This window comes from Heloderma suspectum, chromosome 3, assembly GCF_057233095.1.
Source record: "Heloderma suspectum isolate Gila_16-S chromosome 3, 16-S_ref, whole genome shotgun sequence".
Lineage (NCBI taxonomy): Eukaryota > Metazoa > Chordata > Lepidosauria > Squamata > Helodermatidae > Heloderma > Heloderma suspectum.
Genome location: NC_139460.1, coordinates 243,269,565 through 243,288,846, shown reverse-complemented (window position 1 = coordinate 243,288,846; position 19,282 = coordinate 243,269,565). Strand labels below are relative to the sequence as shown.

The following is a 19,282-nucleotide window of genomic DNA, read 5'->3' as shown; positions in this document are numbered from 1 at the left end:
AATCTTCACTTTCTCCCTCAGGAACTTTAATCTACTACAGAATTAAGAAATAATCTCAAATTTTGTTTCTACACCAGTACAGCACATTTTTTCCTTTCAAGCATTCAAGGACTTGCTTCATCACCATCTTCTCCTCCCACATTGTATATGTCTGTATATGACATAATAAAAAAATTACAAAGGATATTTCTTTCACCCATGCCGATTCTCCAGGCACTGGTACACAGTAAAAAGTCTGTCTGTCTGCGGTGACTATTTGTTTAGGGTTTAAGTCTATTTCTTGGTGAGGCTGGAATAGAGTAAGTGATATTACACAATGTTAGAATATTTGCAAAATACATGAAGAGTTATTGTAAAAATGAAATAATCTATGTAAAGTACTTTAAGAACTTAGTAAAAAGTTCTTATAATAAAAGTGCAACTAAATATTTAAGAACACTCGGCCATATTTACCCAAAGCAGTTCTAAGGAAATAATCTCGATCCTATTGAAATATTTTACTCAATTCCCATAGACGTTAATGCATTAAGCTATATTTCAAAGTACCAGAGTATTTTTTGGTTCAGCAAGTGGGGGAAGATGCATTTTTTTTTTTTTGCAATTAAGATACAGTATATTATGTTCTGCCACTAACAGTCTTCATGATAGAGCTGATATCTGTTATCATTTTAAATGCAAGAACAAAAGATGTGCTGCTGGCTTCCCTGTTATAGAGCATGAAATATATAATACTTGATTCTTGGCAATTGGAACAGCTACTTCATTCCAAGCATGGGATTTGCTAGTTACACTGGTATGACACAAACAGCTACAATAATTGGTTTTGTATTAAAATTAGGAGGAGGTGTAGCTCAGTGGTAGAGCACATAGTTTGCATGCAGAAGGTCCCAGGTTCAATCCCCGCTGTCTCCAGGTAGGGCTAGGAAAGAATCCTGCCGGAAGCTCTGGAGAGCTGAGCTAGATGGATCAGTGGTCTGATTCAGTACAAGGCAGCTTCCTATGTTTTATTTCACAACTCCCATTTCAAATTGTATCATTCATTCCATAATGACTGTACTAACACAGAGTGTCTGTTTGAAGGGGGAGGGTGACACAAAAAGGAATTGAGAATCCTGGAAAGGGGCATGGCTGGTGGGCCACCTGCATCCTGTGCAGGAGCAAAATTTTGTTGCAGATCACACTTGTTTATTATTTAACCTCAAATAGCTTCAAAGGACTGAAAATGGCCAAATGACAACCCTAATAAGTAAAACAAAGGTTCTTATGACACCTTATAGAATAACAGAGTCATCGTAGCATGAGCTTTTATAGGCAAAAACTCCGCACAACAGATGAAATAAGCTCTTGTCCATGAAACCTCATGCCACAGGAGTTTATTAGTCTTGAAGATGCCACAATACATTTTATTGTTTTTGTCGCAATGGAGTAACACAGCTATTCTTCTAGAACTTAGGCCTAAATAAGACTATAGCAGCAGTGGATTCAGTATTAGGTGTACCAAGAGGGTATTGCAGTCAAAACCTTTTACAACTTGATAGTGTGTTCTCTCCCTCACATCATTGTCTTGTCCATCTAGTATAGGACAGAGGTAGGGTCAAGTATACTGCTAAATAATGCTTAGCAGTAGTACATTTGACTAAAGGAGATAACCTTGCATATTCTTGTTCAAATGAATGCCTTTCTAATGGTACTGTTTTTTTAGGTAGAAGAGCAGATAAGTGTGGAGAAGGCACACACATGGACTGAACTTGTTCCAGTAGAATTTGAACACTACTAGTTTCAAGTCTATCCCTTTTTGTTGTTGTTGTTCAGTCATTCAGCTAGATAAAAAATTAAAATATAGATCAACAAGTAGCTATATTTTGATTTCCTGCTACACATTTACTCAGAGATCACTGCACAAAAGAATAAAACAATTAATGTTCAATTTGTTTAAATTTATAGCCAATGTGTTTCATATCTACAGTATTTCCACTTACCCCACATTCTGCTACATCTCTGTATTTTCCAAAATGTAAAACCTATTAAAGAAGAAAATGTGAGATAACTGTTGTATCCTGTATCAATTCATACCTATTTCTGTGCTTAACAGGATAGCCTCCTGGACAAAACAGTAACTCTTCGATTGTACACGATGGAGTTTGTATCAGCACTCTGCTAGATCTCTCAAAATCCAAATCAAAATACATTTGTCAAAATATGGGGAAAATGTGCCCTATGCTCCCCTTCTTAAGGCAGTCACAAAATACTCTTTAAGTGCAAAGACCCAGGAGAGCTGCAACTGCCCCGTGTGCAGGTAGTCACATAACTCTGTAATGATGGTTTCTGGCTGTGCTAGCCAAAATCCCAGAGCCTTCAAAATGTGATTAACACAAAAAAGAAAACACTGTTTCAATTACACCAGCTTCATTAGAAGCAAGAGCTTTATGTTATGACCTTGATTCCCAAGAGGCACAGATGAATCTTCTTGCATGGTAATATATAAAGCAGTTCAGTGAGAGCTGGTCCCAGCTAGCCCATCTATGGTCCGGACAGCTCAATTTCTTAAGAAATCAAGAGCTGAAGGATGTGCAGGATCTTCTCAGTCTCAGTATGAAGGACTGTAGGGCTCACCCCTCAAGTGAGCTGTGTCATCACCACAAATGTTAAGAATAAGCAATGCCACCGAACAGGCATTAGAAGGTCTTGATCACTTAGCAGCAAGGAGATGGTTTGACCTGTTTCTGAGTGGCAGTATGGGCAGTAGCAGGGTTCCAATACTTCCCTCACCAATGAAGAGCACCTCTCCTTTGAGTACTCTATTAATAGGAGAAAATGCTGGGGAGTAGAGGGATCCATCTTCCTTAATGTGACTGGAGAAAGAGGAATCTCCATTCACTTTGGACTCTGGGGAGGTGAGTCATCATCATGCCCCAAACACTCTACTAATCCACCAGCCTCACTGGAACAGCAGAAAGGACCTTAGAGCTGTGTGTAAGGAGATTGGGATAGTTCAGATCAAATCCTCCTCTCTATTTGCCCCTGGTGAGACAGAGGAAGCAGTCATGTCACACCCACAGCCCGCTCAGGGATCTGCAACTATGGCAGCACAAGGTCAGTGAAATTTAGCTAGCTTCCCCCACCTCCACTGTAATTTCCTCCATCAGTCCTCATGATACAAATCTTTGCTTCAGTTTCTCTTCCCTTGTGCTAAGTCCTCACACTCCTCTCTTTTTCACCCGAGAGCACAGTGATCATCTTTTGGGCTCAGCATTTTCCCTCTGTCTTTTTAATGTTTTGTTTTAGAAGGGCAGTATATAAATCACTTGAATGTTCTCCTTGTTCCAGACATGGCACTGCATTTCCCTCCCCAGCTCCACTGTGTACTGCCAGGGATTAGTAATATGTAGGGGTAAGCATGGATTGTGTTGATACTGACGGGGTTCAGACAACACACCACTGCTTGTCATAGGTTATTTAACCCATTATGAGCTATGGTGTCCACAAATGCCCAGCTGCATATCCAGCCCCCACTCAGGGGGTTGTCATGTGAATTTGGTGAGCGTGGGTTATGCAAGGGTTCAAGAACGCTTATATAACCCTAAAACAGACCACGACTTATGCGAGGGTTGTTTAACCTTCGTATAACCACACTTGCTGGGTTTGCATGATACAACCCCTGAGCGGGGGTTGCACATTCAAAAAGGAAGCTGCACGCACCTCACATATGCTGCAGCCAAACTGTGGGTTAAATAAATAACCCACAGTGGGCTGTCGTATTGTGCAAACAGCCCTGCTCTGTGCATGCAAGAGGAAGGGGTGGCAGCGGGGGCGGGGGGAGAGAAAGACTGGGTCCTGTTTCATTTCACATGTGGCTTTTGCAGAAGCAGAGCAACTTATGCTGCTTCTGCAAAAGCCCCATATAAAATAGAACAAGCAAGAGACGTAGGAGAGGATGTGGATACTGGCAATCACATATAATGGCTGGCTACTGAAGCAAACAAAAATGTGTGGACACCTGCAGGATGGGGACAGTACGGAACATCATATGTGTGAGTGAATGAGTGAGTGGAGAGAGAAGATAAGTAATGACCACAATAAAAAAGGACCACTTACACGTGATTTTGTATGTGTGTCAATTGTTTCATAGGCATTCATATAAAATTCAGGATCAAACATATCTTGAACCATACAGCGGAACTTCACTAAACTATTGGGCTTCAGATAATGTAGAGGGACATCATTCAATGATGGTACCTGTACAAAAAAAATAAATGAAGGATTATCAATTTCATGTGAGGCAAACAGAATTTCACTCCCTACTTCCCAATCATTAATCTAATGAAAACGTAACATACAGTATTTTTTAAAAAAACAGAGGAAATCTGTAAAAAGGTTTGATAGCTAATTTGCATTAGGTTGGATCCATACTTAGTCATACTTACCATAGTCCAATTGAAATCCATGGGAGTTAACTTAGTTATGACAAATGTATCCTATTGATTTCAATGGGTCTACTCAAGTATGACTAAGTTTAGATCTAACCCATTCTACAGAAATCCAGCAACCTTTTTGTTCATTTACTTAACTCAGAGTAACTATGTTTTTAGGGTTGCAAAACTGTTACTAGATAATACTGAAGTGTTTTATCAAATAGATCCAGTTTTTTAGAAGTAGTTTGCTGCTACCTGTGAAATGCAGTGCTCTGGCAATTTGGGCATGTCACTTCTACTCACTAAGATCCACTTTTCAATCTGTAAAACTGACGTAATCTGAATTACAAAGCGTTGTTATAAAGAATTTGAATTATCATGCTAAACAGTAAAGCTGTATTAATACAATTCCCTCATCACTCAAACCTCCATTTTTTGAATTCAGTGTACGCCCTCCATTATAAGGCCTAATTACCCATTAGGCAAATAGTCTCCCAGCATATCAGGACAAGTGAGGCTGTGTCCTAATCACATTTCAAGTTACTCTTTTGTACTTATAGGATAGGGATTTCCTTATAAGAGAACTTGGATGTTCAAATATGTCATGCCAAGTAAGCCAATATCAAGCGACGTTCAAAAAAGTTGACACACAGAAATATAGTTCTCTGTGGAATATTTCTCTTTCTACTCCTATATGCTCCTGTGGTTTCTCCTCTTTGTTCATGCCTACTTATACCATGCTTTCATCCTGAACATATAATATATTCTCCATAGGAAAAAAATATTCTCCATTCAACTTGGGAAAGATGACGAGATCCACTTGTAATGGATTTCTTACAATACAGTCATAGACGATTGTGTGTACTACCTACACTCCACAGAGCAAGATATCCAATGCCCAAGTCAGGACCTGGCTCAGGAGACATTGCACATATGCAGCTGGCCTCTAGCTCCACTGCAAATGGCTGCAACCAGTTGTCATGGAGGATTAAAAAACACTGCTGCCAGTGCAATTCAAACTACCATTTGACCATTCCTGCCCAAAATTTCTCAAGTGGAATTAACAAAAATGCTGGACATTCAATTTACGTTCAATTCCACTAGCAGTTTCCTGTTTGTATTTCTATACCTATCATTTAGCTAACAAGATCTGCAAGTCCCATTCCTGGTTGACTCCAACTAGAAGCTCATTCAACTTATTCTGGTTTCAGTGAAGTTAAGATACAACTGTTTAGTTCACCGTCTCCTAAGAAATACTTTCAATTCATATTGCAGTCAATCTACCTAGAATCTTACAACCATTTTAGTGGTCTCTTTCAGACCAATTAGCACATTCCTTAAATAAAACGCTACAAGATCTTGCATAAAAATCTACAGTAATGTCCCCAAAGAAAAAGGAAAGGAGTTTAAGGTCTACATAAGCAAGCACACTCTTACCCAGTTAGTTGCATTATTTTCTTTTAGTTTCTCCCTGAAGTATTCCATTACTTTCCTCTCCCATTCAGGATTTGGACTATTTTGAGCTGGAGGAAACACAAACCAAACTGAATTTCAGTACATTCAATACTCCAGTATGTTTTGGCAGCACAATAGAATCCTGTCCAACAATCTGCACATTTCCTTTTTGTCTACTATAAAAAGTGAAAAGCCTGTCCTTCATTCAGCTGTGATATTATAAGACTAGAGCTTGTGAGGGCTCTCTGGGCTAGAATCTGGATTCCTGCAAGATTGGCTTGCATCTTGACAATTATTTTCAGTTTTCAGACAGGTAGATTAGGGGTTATATGGCACACTGTCATCTAGGCCATACTGCGCCCAAAACTGGGAGTACATTTTAAGCAGTTGTTTGCCAACTGGAAATTGTTCAATGATTAGCCTCCTCCACATTTAAAACAATTATCCATGGTCTTTAGTTCAAACCGCCGTATTCTTCATAGTGATCTTTGAATTGTTAGTAGTGGTAAAAACTTTAACAATCTTCCTGCTAAATTGTCTGCTATGTAGCATCCTCTGGTTGACTCACAGCAGTTCTGACATTCTCTATCCTTGTACATCCCCTCTTTCAGTAACAGTTGCTTCCCAGTCAAGGATGCTTTTGCCAAGACAAAACTTTTCTTTTTCAGACCATCAGTGTGCCACAGATGACAAATAGAGGCATCTTTTTGGCCAGCTAGTACACATTTTGTGGTAGTAACTTTTGCAAACTTCCAAGGCTGCAGGACCAAAAATGCCCTAGACACCCCAAAACCCAATCCATGGACATGACCTAAAGAAAAATAAAGAATTTCTAACTCAGGGTAATGGGGCCTGCTTTATTAAACATTTTAGGGAACAAGCTATAGTAGAGAGAGAGATGCAGTAAAATTATCTTTGTCTTTGTTCAGATATTAGAAATCTTTTTGGCTTTTAATATAATCATGTACTCAGTAAAAATCCTTTAAAAAATAAAAATATTCATCGTGTGTGGTCTCTAATCTCTGCTAACCTGAATACACTTGTTGAAGCTATGCTTGACCCCTCAATTCAAAATTTTCTGGAAAACCTATGTCACTAAATATAAGTTGGAGGAAACAGTCTAGAAAGAGTGATGGTTAAGAGACCAGGAACACTCAACCAAAAGTTTTTTTTATAGAATTCCTAGTGGAATTCCTAGAATTATAGAATAATTCTATAATTATATTATATTATAATTATAATATAATATAATAATATTATAATTATAATATAATAATATTATAATTATTAATTATAATTCTAAATCTATAATGGAATTATAGAATTCCTGGTGGGCAATGGGAATTGTAAGCAGCAGTTTCATTTTTGTGTGAGGGATAAGAAAGAAAAAAGAAAATTCTCCTTGTTGAGATCTAGGAATTGTATTCTCCTCATCGGGTAGAACTGGATACACATGACCTGCTTTATAAGGCGCTCTATTGTGTAGTTCCTATGGTACTCCTCTAAAGCTCCTGACAGAGAGATTCCATTTATCAATGCTAAATCTATGGTTCCCTTTCCCATTCCAACTTGCAGCAAGGCAAGGCAAAATTAAAGCCCTGCCAATGTATTATACTTCTGAAAATGGTGTTTTTTTAAACACAGTAGTTTACAAGTCAGGAATGGAAGATTAAGGCTGCAATCTTATATCTACTTCCCTGATAATAAGCCCTCTGAACTCCATGGGATTTACTTCTGAGTAGACATGTCTAGGTTTGCACTGTTAATGTCGTATTGACAGGTCTCTGGGTGACTGCCAGTTACACAGAATGTTAGAATGCACTGTATTTATTGATTCTTAATAGATAAATACTTCATTTTATATAATAAGAATAGATAAATGCCTTAGTTTATGTAATACCAATGTCAGGTTTTATAAAGAGCTGAAGAACAATGCTCTAAACAGGTTCTAGTATAGATGGCAAAGCATGTGTGATTAAAATTTAAAATGCTAATTTAATTTGACATGTTTCATACTGTTTGAAATGTATTAGCTAGAACATATATTCTTTAATTTACTGTGTAGTACTCTGGATATATTCGTTTGGGGTAATTCATGCGGTTAGATTCTTTCCACTCAGTTCCTGCTTGGAAATAAGTTTTCTGTGTAAAAATTTGCTTAGTTATTTTATTACCTAAACCATTTCAGATCCCATTCATGATGCATGTCAATACTGATTTTCCACTGTTCCCTTTAGGGTCCCAGCCCTGATATAAGACACATGAATGAACATTCTGCCCACATGAATGGGCAATCTTCAGGTTTCTTACTTCTTGGTGGCTATCACTTAACAGACATTCAAAATGAATACAGAATGGAGATAGTAGGCCAGTAAAAAATGAATGTGTGAGCATCCTGTATTAATTTTCAGTGACTATTACTCTAATATCATTTGTTAACTTTATCACTTGTCCCACTGTACTACATTATACTGGAGCAGGGGTGGGCAACAGTGGGAGGTCTAGGGGCCATTTTGGCCCACCAGACACAGAACATACTGGGAGGGATTTTTTTAAAAAAATCACTGCTGCTGCACAGCACTAGGTAGCACTAAAAAGGCTAAATTTAGCTTCCTATCAAGCTAAATTTGATTCTTTTAGTACTCTGTAGCAGCAGGTGTGTGACGGGTGCAGCATGCAAGTGTGTGTTACCCATCCCTATACTACAGTATTCCTTTCCTTTATCAAGTGTACTGCCTTGAACTGTGAATTAAAGACTACAAATGTGAACAAGGAACAAGAGTGAATGAGGAACAAGAGAAGTACAAGAATATTTTCAGATAGCACCAGTTCTTGTAAAAATAAGCTTGTTTCAGTTATCTCAAAGTTTAGTTTCTCAATATACACAAAATAAACTTTCTTCACATTTTTGAAGGGCTCAACGTAGACACCAAGCAGCTGAGTTTACAGATTGCAAGTAAGTCTATTTATTCCACGCTTACGATATCTGAAAGATCCTAAGTGAAATCAGTCATTACCCCCAGGGTACGTGACCATGTCAACAAAGTTTGGTGACCAGTAGATTTGTAGATTATCCATCAATAACATCTAGAAGCCTATATGTGACCGTTTTTCTTCATTATATAATAGAGCATGGGTGGGCAACATGGACCTCTCCAGATGTTTTAGTCTACAATTCCCATTCACCCTAACCCACATAGCCAATAGTGAGGGATGATGGAAGTTGTAGGCCAAAACATCTGGAGGGCCACAAGTCCCCACTCCTGTACTCAGAGGATGCACGGTAAACATTGTAAAACCTTGTTTTTTATTCAGAAAGATAAGAATTCTATGACTTCCTGTACATGCAAGGCTCCATTCTTTTGTTCAAACAGAAATGTTAATATAAATGTGAAAAAAACAACTGAAAATACTGCTGCTGCACTATTATGTAACCTACCTTATTCCAAAAAGATAATTACATTGAACAAGGAATACTGGCAATTGTTCCACTTTTTTCCTATAACACTGTTTTTCCATCATCACAGTTCAATCATATATTTTCAGAAATACTATTGTGCCCACAAGTTGTTGATGTAACAGTCATCTTTCCCCTTCTACATTACTCAGATTCCTCTGTGTACTGCAATATTTTATGCATTAAAATATCCAACCAAGCAAAAGAAAGGACAGCTTGACTTGGGACAGGAGTGGGAAACTTGTGCTCTCCAGATGTTTTGACCTACAGCTCCCATCAGCATAGGCAATAGTAAGGATTCATGGTAGTTGTAGGCCAAAGTATCTGGAGGGCCACAAGTTGCCCACCCGTGGCTTAGGAAAAGTTTAGTTATTTCAGTTGTCAAATTCCATGCTCGTGCTCTTAAATTCATAGGAGGAATGTCAGTGATGGATACCCCTTACCCACAATTCTACGCAGAACATACATTCACAAACTTATTAATTTAATTTACATCTGGCCTTTCTTCCAAGGAGTTCAAGGCAGCTTGTTCTCCACCCATTTTGTCCTCACAACCCTGTGAAGTAGGTTATACCAAGAGATAGTGACTTTCCCAAGATCACCCAGGGAGTGTTATGGCTAAATGGGAATTTAAGCGTGGGTCTCCCCAGTCCTAGCCAGACACTGTAAACACTATACCAAACTGGCTCTCACTCTTGGGTCCAAAATCCCAGGACTCAACCTGTTCTTATAATTTCATTTGATACCTTAATAGATACCTTAGCTTTATCTAATTCCAACATTCACATTACATATTTTCAAGTATTCAAACATTTGTTTTACATTATACAAGACAGTAAACTATGTACTTCTATGGGATCTGGTGGCTGCAGCACCTCACTGATGACACTTTAGCCCATTGTGGGTGACAAGCTTCACAATGTGGTTTGTTCTGCGAACAAGCTATAGTGTGTGGTTTGTGCACCCAACAGATGACTGTGCTCACTGAAGCTTCTCCCCCATCCCCCGCCATCCATCTTGGTCCTCCGCCCAGTGTGTCATGGTCCTGCATGGCAGAACTCATCTTGTCTGCCCACTCCCTCCCCACTCTGATAGCTACCCCTTTTCAGTCACTGGCTTTTTCTCTCTATTTTTTCCAGTCTTTCACAATAGTGCTATGTAGGGATGTCAGAGAATTCCGCGATGGATCTCTGTGAGGCCGAATGCAAGTGCATTCGGCCCCCGGAAATCCATCGCGGAACGAAGCCCCCACCCCCCAACCCACGAAAGTCGCGCGAAACGGAGCACTTACCTACTCCCATCGGCGCCGACTTGCGAATGGTGGCTGCCTTTTGCGTCCCTGCGGAGGCCGTGATAGGCTATGTAAGTATTTACGCAGCCTATCATGGCAGGCTTAAAAAAAAAACACGTACGCAAATGGCGGCAGCTACGGCAGCCGCCATTTGCGTTCTGTATTTTTTGCCGTTTTAGCCTACATAAATATTTACGTAGGCTATTACGGCCAAAAAAAGGGGAACACAAATGGTGCCCACTACATCATTTGCATTCTCCTTTATTTCGCCGTAATAAATATTTACGTAGGCTAAAACGGAGAAAAATACAGAACGTAAATGGCAGCCGCCGCCATTTGCGTACGTGGAGTTTTTTTTTAAGCCTGCCGTGATAGGCTACGTAAATACTTACATAGCCTATCACGGCTCACTACAGGGACGCAAGTGGCCGCGGCTATGGCCGCCGCAATTTGCATCCCTGCTGCCCAGCGGCTGGATGTCCGGCCGCGGGCGGAGCCGGCAGCGGAGCGTAGCCAGCCGGGCAGGATTCCGGGGGGGGGCCCACCGGAGCGCCTCCCCCCCGTCGAGGATTCTGGGGGGAGGGACGGAGCGCCCCCCCCCGCAGCGAATGAATCTGCGAAACAGTAAGTGACTTTCGTACATCCCTACTGCTATGGTGTAATAGCACCATAGCACCATGAAGAAATTTAAAAAGGGCAGGGGAAAGTAGGAGGTGAGAGTGGGGATGAAACTGACCAAGGCATTGACAGAATGGGGAAAATAGTGAAAACATCAGATTTGGGAGGTTAAAGTGGGGTGGCGTGCACTTTTCTATGAAGAAGAGGATGCCAACTTGGGAAGCAGTGCACTACAAGGAAGACACCCCCAAGGATCTGATCCACCCTTAAAATCCTGGGATCCCCTTGCGAAGTCAGTAATGTGAAGTGCTTTTCCCTTTTTTCAAAAAAATGTAATTTTGTATTTCTTCATGATGCTATAGCGCTATTCCGATGGAGCGACTGACAGCTGCTAGGGATATCGCTTCCTCCCACATTGTACTGCTCCTAGGTGATATTTTCACTACTTTCCCCATTCTGTCAATGTCTTGGTCAGTTTCATCTCCTCCACCCCTTTTTAATTTTTTCATGGTGCTATAGCATGATTACACTATAGAGAAAGACCGACAAAAGAAAAAAAAAAGTCCATTTGCACAAATGGCCAGAACAAGAAATTTTTTTTAAAGGTGGGGAACCAGTGACAGAGCCTCCAAACTACTGTTTGGGCACCACTGGTGAGGGAGGCTTGAGGAGGCTTGCCGGCGATTGGGAAGAGTGGCATAGGCTTTTACTGCTCTTGCTGAGAGACTCGCTCACCACTTCCCTCAACCCACGATGGATTGGGTGTCCAGGTTCAGATGACACGCCAGCCCATCGTGGGTAAAACAACCCCTAGAACAAGCTATTGTTTGTTGTTGTGGCTTGTTTCAAAAAATCAACCCATCCCGCAGGAAGCTGTCTGGGTTCGGATGAAATGCCAACCCATCATGGGTGGCATGTCATGCAAACCCAGTCAATGTCTGGCACTAGAATTTTGAACAAATCTTTTTACATTTAGATATTAGAAGTCTGTATATTTTTAGTGTATCATACAAATCATACTCCCAAATATCATTTTTAGAGTTACAGAAGTCAGTATTTACTTCCAGTTGTATGTATTCAATGCTAAAGAGTAAAAAAAAACCCAAATCAAATGGTCCAATATACCAGGGTTGTTGAAAATAAATAAATAGATTTAGAAACTAAAAACAGTATATTTTAAAAATTTTATATTAAACGTCCCTTAAAAGTAACATAGCTTTATCTATGTATCTTAAAACTGAATCCATGACCTTCTATTAAACACAATGAATTAAATCCTGATTGTCTATGTAAAAAAAATCCAAACCAGGGTCTCTCTTGAAGCTAACGTTGGGCCACCCCACAGATCACACTTTAACCTCCACCAGTACAGTGGAAAGTCTGAAAGGGGCTTCTATGCATCGGGAATCACAACTGTGCAGGAGGCACTGGATCATGTACCGAGTGTATGGCAGTAAAGCTGTACACATAGAGAGGCCCTTTTCAAGGATCTTCCACTGGATCCTCTGAGTGATATAACATGACACAATGTATCATGACCTGTATTTGTTATTATGCAAACTCAATATTTAGAATGTCAGCTAGAGAGCACTGACATTTACTTTTCAGTTCATGAAGAACCACTGTTTTGCCCAGTAACCAACCAGCCCTCACTCCTGAAAACTGTGGGCACCTGGCCTTCAAATTAGTTTTAGTACCACTACATGTGAAAGCCAAGCAGAAATAGTTAATTTCACAATTCATCCACTGAGTAGATACAGATTCTGTGTCTGATCCAGATATAGTCATACTTTGAGTACACCTATTGGAATTAATGGGTAGAATCCAACTAAAGTCCTACTTAGAGTAGATCCACTGAAATGAATGGGACTTAAGTTAGTCATGACTAATTGAAGTCCAATTCATTTCAATTGGTCTACTCCAAGCAGAACTTTTGTTGGATTCTATCCACAGGGACATAAACTAGTCATGACTAACTTTAAGTCCCATTGGTTTCAATTGGTCTACTTAGAGTATGACCAAACAAGGATCCAACTCTTTGTTGTGGAAAAGGCATGGGGGCTGTATGATCAGAGGATGGGGATTATATTCCTGGTCATATAAAGCCTCTATTTTGTTGCAATCAGATGTGTTTTAATTGTTATAGTAACAAATTAGCATGAACACTTGATAAGAAAATTGGAAAGCAAACTTAGCTCTTTTTCTTGGGGATTTAAGTCAATGGTTTAAAATCGATCCACCCTGTGAGATACAAATACCCTAGCCTAGCAACTTCAGCAAAAGAGATCGTTACCTTGTCGTGGTGCTGGAGCTTGAGCACCTCAGTGACGTCATGAGCTAAACCGTGAAGGGACACCCAAGACGGGAAGGTCATGGCAGAGAGGTCAGACTAAATACGATCCCTGGGGAAGGAAATGGCAACCCACCCCAGTATTCTTGCCATGAAAACTAAATGGATCAGTACAACCAGAGATATGTCGGTATACCATCGGAAGATGGGACTCCCAGGTCGGAAGATGGTCAAAATGTTACTGAGGAGGAACAGAGGATAAGTTCAACTAGCCCCAGATGTGATGACGCAGCTAGCTCAAAGCCGAAAGGACGACTAGCAGCCGATGGTGCTGGTGGTGAACGACGAATCCGATGTTCTAAAGATCAACACACCATAGGAACCTGGAATGTAAGATCTATGAGCCAGGGCAAATTGGGTGTGGTTATTGGGGAGATGTCAAGATTAAATATAGACATTTTGGGTGTCAGTGAACTGAAATGGACTGGAATGGGCCACTTCACATCAAATGACCACCAAATCTACTACTGTGGACAAGAGGACCACAGAAGAAATGGAGTAGCCTTCATAATTAATAATAAAGTGGCTAAAGCAGTGCTTGGATACAATCCAAAAAATGACAGAATGATCTCAATTCAAATTCAGGGTAAGCCATTTAACATCACAGTGATCCAAATATACGCCCCAACCACAGATGCTGAAGAAGCAGAAGTAGATCAGTTCTATGAGGATCTGCAGCACCTACTGGATAGTACGCCAAAAAAAGATGTTATTTTCATTACAGGAGACTGGAATGCTAAGGTGGGTGGTTAAACGACACCTGGAATTACAGGCAAGCATGGTCTGGGAGAACAAAATGAAGCAGGACATAGGCTGATAGAACTTTGCCAAGACAACTCACTGTGCATAACAAACACACTCTTCCAACAACCTAAGAGACGACTTTATACATGGACTTCATCAGACGGTCGACTCCGAAATCAGATTGACTACATCCTTTGTAGCCAAAGGTGGCGGACATCTATGCAGTTGGCAAAAACAAGACCTGGAGCTGACTGTAGTTCAGATCACGAACTTCTTATTGCACAATTTAGAATTTAGAATCTAAAGAGAATAGGGAAGACCCACAGATCAGGTAGATATGAGCTCACTAATATTCCTAATGAATATGCAGTGGAGGTGAAGAATAGATTTAAGGGACTAGATTTAGTAGATAGGGTCCCGGAAGAACTATGGACAGAAGTTCGCAACGTTGTTCAGGAGGCGGCAACAAAAAACGTCCCAAAGAAAAAGAAAACCAAGAAGGCAAGATGGCTGTCTGCTGAGACACTGGAAGCAGCCCAAGAAAGAAGGAAAGCAAAAGGCAACAGTGATAGGGGGAGATATGCCCAATTAAATGCAAAATTCCAGAGGTTAGCCAGAAGAGATAAGGAATTATTTTTAAACAAGCAATGCGCAGATGCGGAAGAAGATAATAGAATAGGAAGGACAAGAGACCTCTGCCAGAAAATTAGAAACGTTGGAGGTAAATTCCAGGCAAAAATGGCTACAATCAAAAACAAAGATGGCAAGGACCTAACAGAAGCAGAAGAGATCAAGAAAAGGTGGCAAGAATATATGGAAGATCTGTATAGGAAGGATAATAATATCGAGGATAGATTTGACGGTGTGGTCAGTGAGCTAGAGCCAGACATCCTGAAGAGTGAGGTTGAATGGGCCTTAAGAAGCACTGCTAATAATAAGGCAGCAGGAGATGACGGTATCCCAGCTGAACTGTTTAAAATCTTGCAAGATGATGCTGTCAAGGTAATGCATGCCATATGCCAGCAAATTTGGAAAACACAAGAATGGCCACCAGATTGGAAAAAATCAACCTATATCCCCATACCAAAAAAGGGAAGCACCAAAGAATGTTCAAACTATCGAACAGTGGCACTTATTTCACATGCCCAAGTAAGGTAAGGTAATGCTCAAGATCTTGCAAGGTAGATTCCAGCAATTCATGGAACGAGAACTGCCAGATGTACAAGCTGGGTTTTGAAAAGGCAGAGAAACTAGAGACCAAATTGTCAATATCCGCTGGATAATGGAGAAAGCCAGGGAGTTTCAGAAAAACATCTATTTCTGTTTTATTGACTATTCTAAATCCTTTGACTGTGTGGATCATAACAAATTGTGGCAAGTTCTTGGTGGGATGGGGATACCAAGCCATCTTGTCTGCCTCCTGAGGAATCTGTATAACACTTTGATGACTGAAAGTGAGGAGGAGCTGAGGAACCTCATGATGAAGGTGAAAGAAGAAAGTGCAAAAGCTGGGTTACAGTTAAACCTAAAAACCCCCAAGATTATGGCAACCAGCTTGATTGATAACTTGCAAACAGAGGGAGAAAACGTGGAGGCAGTGACAGACTTTGTCTTTCTAGGCGCAAAGGTTACTGCAGACGCTGACTGCAGCCAGGAAATCAGAAGACATTTACTTCTTGGGAGGAGAGCAATGACAAATCTTGATAAAATATTTAAGAGCAGATACATCACACTGACAACAAAGGTCCGCATAGTTGAAGCAATGGTATTCCCCGTAGTAACCTATGGCTGCGAGAGCTGGACCATAAGGAAGGCTGAGCAAAGGAAGATAGATGCTTTTGAACGGTGGTGCTGGAGGAAAATTCTGAGAGTGCCTTGGACTGCAAGATCAAACCAGTCCATACTCCAGGAAATGAAGCCAGACTGCTCACTTGAGGCAAAACTGAAGTATTTTGGCCACATCATGAGAAGACAGGATACCCTGGAGAAGATGGTGATGCCAGGGAAAGTGGAAGGCAAAAGGAAGAGGGGCCAACCAAGGGCAAGGTGGATGGATGATATTCTGGAGGTGACGGACTCGACCTTGGGGGAGCTGGGGGTGGCGATGGCTGACAGGAAGCTCTGGTGTGGGCTGGTCCGTGAAGTCACGAAGAGTCGGAAGCGACTGACCGAATAAACAACAGCAACTGATATCCATGGTGAAGAAAAACAGATAAAAGCCCGAATACATCACACTGCCTGACTAGTAAGCACCTAGCTTTGACACACACCACCCTAATACTATGTCCTCACCCTACTTCGACATCTTCAAGTACGCTGATCTAGAGATTCTGCTCTCAAAAGAAGGATGCCGGGGACAGAAGTCTCCTTGGTAGCCACAACCTGGCTCGGAAGATCTATCCTCTCCCCCCACCCCCCGCATCGCAAAGACGGTGGGAGGGAAAGGCACACCGCACACTCTCGGAGACACTCTCTTTTCACCGTCACTCAACTTTCAGGGCTGAGCCCTGGCACTCAAAGCGGGTTCCACAGCCGAGCTCCGCCACGCGGCGAACTCCGGCGTGCAGTTCCGCTCTGCCCACCCCACAGCCTGGCGTTTGGTGCGCTCCTTCCCGACAAGGCCAAACTCCACACAAGCGCCTGGCATCGGCGGCCAGCTCTGCCCGGCTAGGCCCGCTTCTTCTCACCACCTCAAAATCTCTCCGTGACCACAGCCGCCGCCTTCTTCCTGGTCGTCGTCGTCCCCGGCCCAGCGCTACTCTCAGCCGCCGCTATAAGCTCCTTGTCTCTCTTCTCTTCCCCTCACACACTTTCGGTTCTGCTGGGTTCCCCCCTTGCCTGCCTGCGGGCCTCATTCCTACCGGCATAGCTCAGCCCGCCGCCCGCCCTGCCAAGGTGTTTCTTTCTGCCCCCTCACCGAAGATGCCCTGCACGATACTGAGAGGGCAGTTCAGCCAGTCCGCCACACAAGGCATCTCTTCGGTTCTTCAGAGACTCTTTTAAGCCAGGAGGCACGCCGAGGTTTTCAGAGCCGCGTTTACTCGCCGCGCAATGGCGCCAGCGAAAAGCGGGAGCAATGGTGGCGGCGGCGGCGGCGGCGGCGGCGGCGCGACCAGGCCGAGCTGACTCTTCTCCTCACTTCACTTCTCTCTTCTCCGCAGCGCGGGCTCAGGTTGGCGGGAGAAGAGCAGCGACTCCGGCGGCGCCATCTTAGCGCCGGGCGGAAGGGGCAGGGCCAAATCGGAGGGGCACAGAGGTTGCCGGAGACGTGGAAGCACCGCAGTCATGGCTGCCCCTAAAGCCCCTGCGGCCGGTGGCATCTCCTCGGGCAGTAGCGGCACTAACTTGCTCTTCTCGTCGTCAGCCACCGAATTCAATTTCCCCGTCCCTTTCATCCCAGTAAGCCAAGCGCCGGCTGCGCCTCCTCCTGCCGCCTCGGGGCCTGGCCTTCTGCCCGCAGGTAAGTAGCCAGGGGGCTTGGCGGGGTGTGTGTGTTTGATTCTCCCCCCCCCCACCCCAGTTGTTTGATTCTCTCACCCGCCCACCCCGCCTTGTTTATATGTGTAGCCTGCTGTATCCACAGGACTCGAGGCAAGTAATGGCGCTTGCCCATTTGTAGATGGGCAAGCCCCTTCCTCCCCTCCCTCTTGTGGGCTCGCAAATTGCAGAGATACACGATAAGCTGAGGGAGAAGAGGAGGGGTTTGAAATGCTGCTTTGTGAGGGAGGCTTAAGGAAGGTGCTGCCCTTGGTAGACGTGGAGGGAAGTGAGTTGATTAGAAGGGGAACTTTGCGTTGAGGAGCTGTTGGAGCTCGATTTGTGCCGGGGCAACAACTCCAGCAACTATTTCCAGTGCCAGTTGTCAACCCTGTAGTATTTGGCATAAGAATAGATGGAAGCACCATTGAACAAGGGTGGATTATATTTCTCTTATCAGTACTGTTGTTGTGATCACTTCGCGTAACTTAACCTTTACATAGAATTGTTGCGGGCTTTTTTCATTTCGTTGCTATTTCGTCCCATTCCCTCCCCCCTCCCCAACAGCCGTATGTGTATTTATCAGCTGATGACTCTAGTCGACAAAAGTTTATGCTACAATTAATCTGCTTGTATTTAAGGTGCCACAAGAGTTAACACTGAGTATGGATTGGGGGGGGGGGGAAGCCTTCCTAATCAGTGGGTATTTTTTCCAGGCTGACTTGGATCTTGGCATTTCTTTTTCTTGAGATTAAGCATTGGAAGGGGTGTGTGGAGGGAGGTGGCTGTCTGACAGGAGAACTTATCTTTGACGGGGCTCTTCAGATGGGGGCAGGTCATGAAGAGTTGGGAGAGGTAACTAACATTGAGAAATAGGGTATAGGGGAATAGCACTGGGATGTTGATGGGAAACTAGTAGAAGGTAATGATGGCAGTGGGTGTCAGGTGTATAAGACAAAACAGAAAATGTAGCTTCCTCAGGGAAACCAGCTGGGTTGGTGGCTGGTTTATGGTGACCAGGCATTCTCTAGGGACAGTATTTTGAGGTAACGTGCTCTCATCTGTGCTATTGGACTGAACGACTGAACAACAACAACAACAATGGTAAACGAATCCATATGTGATGAAATGAGTGTAGTTTTAGTGCTAATAAAAGACCCACAATGTTCTTGCTCTGTGACATTTTTAATAAATGTGCAGCAGCATAGAGGTTAGGTTTGGAGTTTATTTTCATTTGGCAACACTTGTTGCTTTAAGCAATAGACTGCTCTGTAGGATTCCATGCACAGTGTTCCCGTATGTTTCAGCAAGTGTAGAGGTTGGGCCTGATGACAGTCTCTGTTATTAGGACTGGACTGAGGAGTATCTTCCAAGCTCTCCTGTAATATTAACGACTGGACTATGATTTTTCCTGATAGTAAGTCTTCATCAGTGCAGATACTGAACATGTGTGATAACAGGCAAGTTTGAGCTGAGGC

The 19,282-nt window shown here is 42.4% G+C and overlaps 2 protein-coding genes across 19 annotated transcripts in view; one reads left to right on the top strand and one right to left on the bottom strand.

Annotated features, from left to right (window-relative positions):
* The window catches only part of MCMBP (minichromosome maintenance complex binding protein), a 35,373-nt gene extending 17,889 nt beyond the window's left edge, over positions 1-17,484 (bottom strand). Inside the window, exons 1-6 of one of the 6 annotated variants that reach the window (XM_084846069.1) lie at positions 17,018-17,484; positions 13,527-13,906; positions 5,850-5,935; positions 4,096-4,236; positions 1,980-2,021; positions 188-289 (exon numbers count right to left, since the gene is read on the bottom strand). In XM_084846069.1, the coding sequence (XP_084702195.1) occupies positions 188-289; positions 1,980-2,021; positions 4,096-4,236; positions 5,850-5,897 (333 nt within the window). In that variant the 5' untranslated portion in view covers positions 5,898-5,935; positions 13,527-13,906; positions 17,018-17,484. Of the gene's footprint in view, positions 1-187; positions 290-1,979; positions 2,022-4,095; positions 4,237-5,849; positions 5,936-13,526; positions 13,907-17,017 lie in introns of those variants that run through there. The other 5 variants (XM_084846070.1, XM_084846067.1, XM_084846068.1 and 2 more) reach the window with 5 other exon arrangements.
* Positions 17,485-17,572: 88 nt separating this feature from the next.
* Positions 17,573-19,282, top strand: part of SEC23IP (SEC23 interacting protein) — a 41,140-nt gene continuing 39,430 nt past the window's right edge. For 8 of the 13 annotated variants that reach the window (XR_014789459.1, XM_084846058.1, XM_084846057.1 and 5 more), the window contains exon 1: positions 17,573-17,787. Coding sequence is in view for 11 of the 13 variants with exons in the window: in XM_084846058.1 (XP_084702184.1) it covers positions 17,613-17,787 (175 nt within the window). In the remaining 2 variants the exon portion in view is untranslated. Of the gene's footprint in view, positions 17,788-17,941; positions 18,242-19,282 lie in introns of those variants that run through there. The other 5 variants (XM_084846061.1, XM_084846059.1, XM_084846065.1 and 2 more) reach the window with 2 other exon arrangements.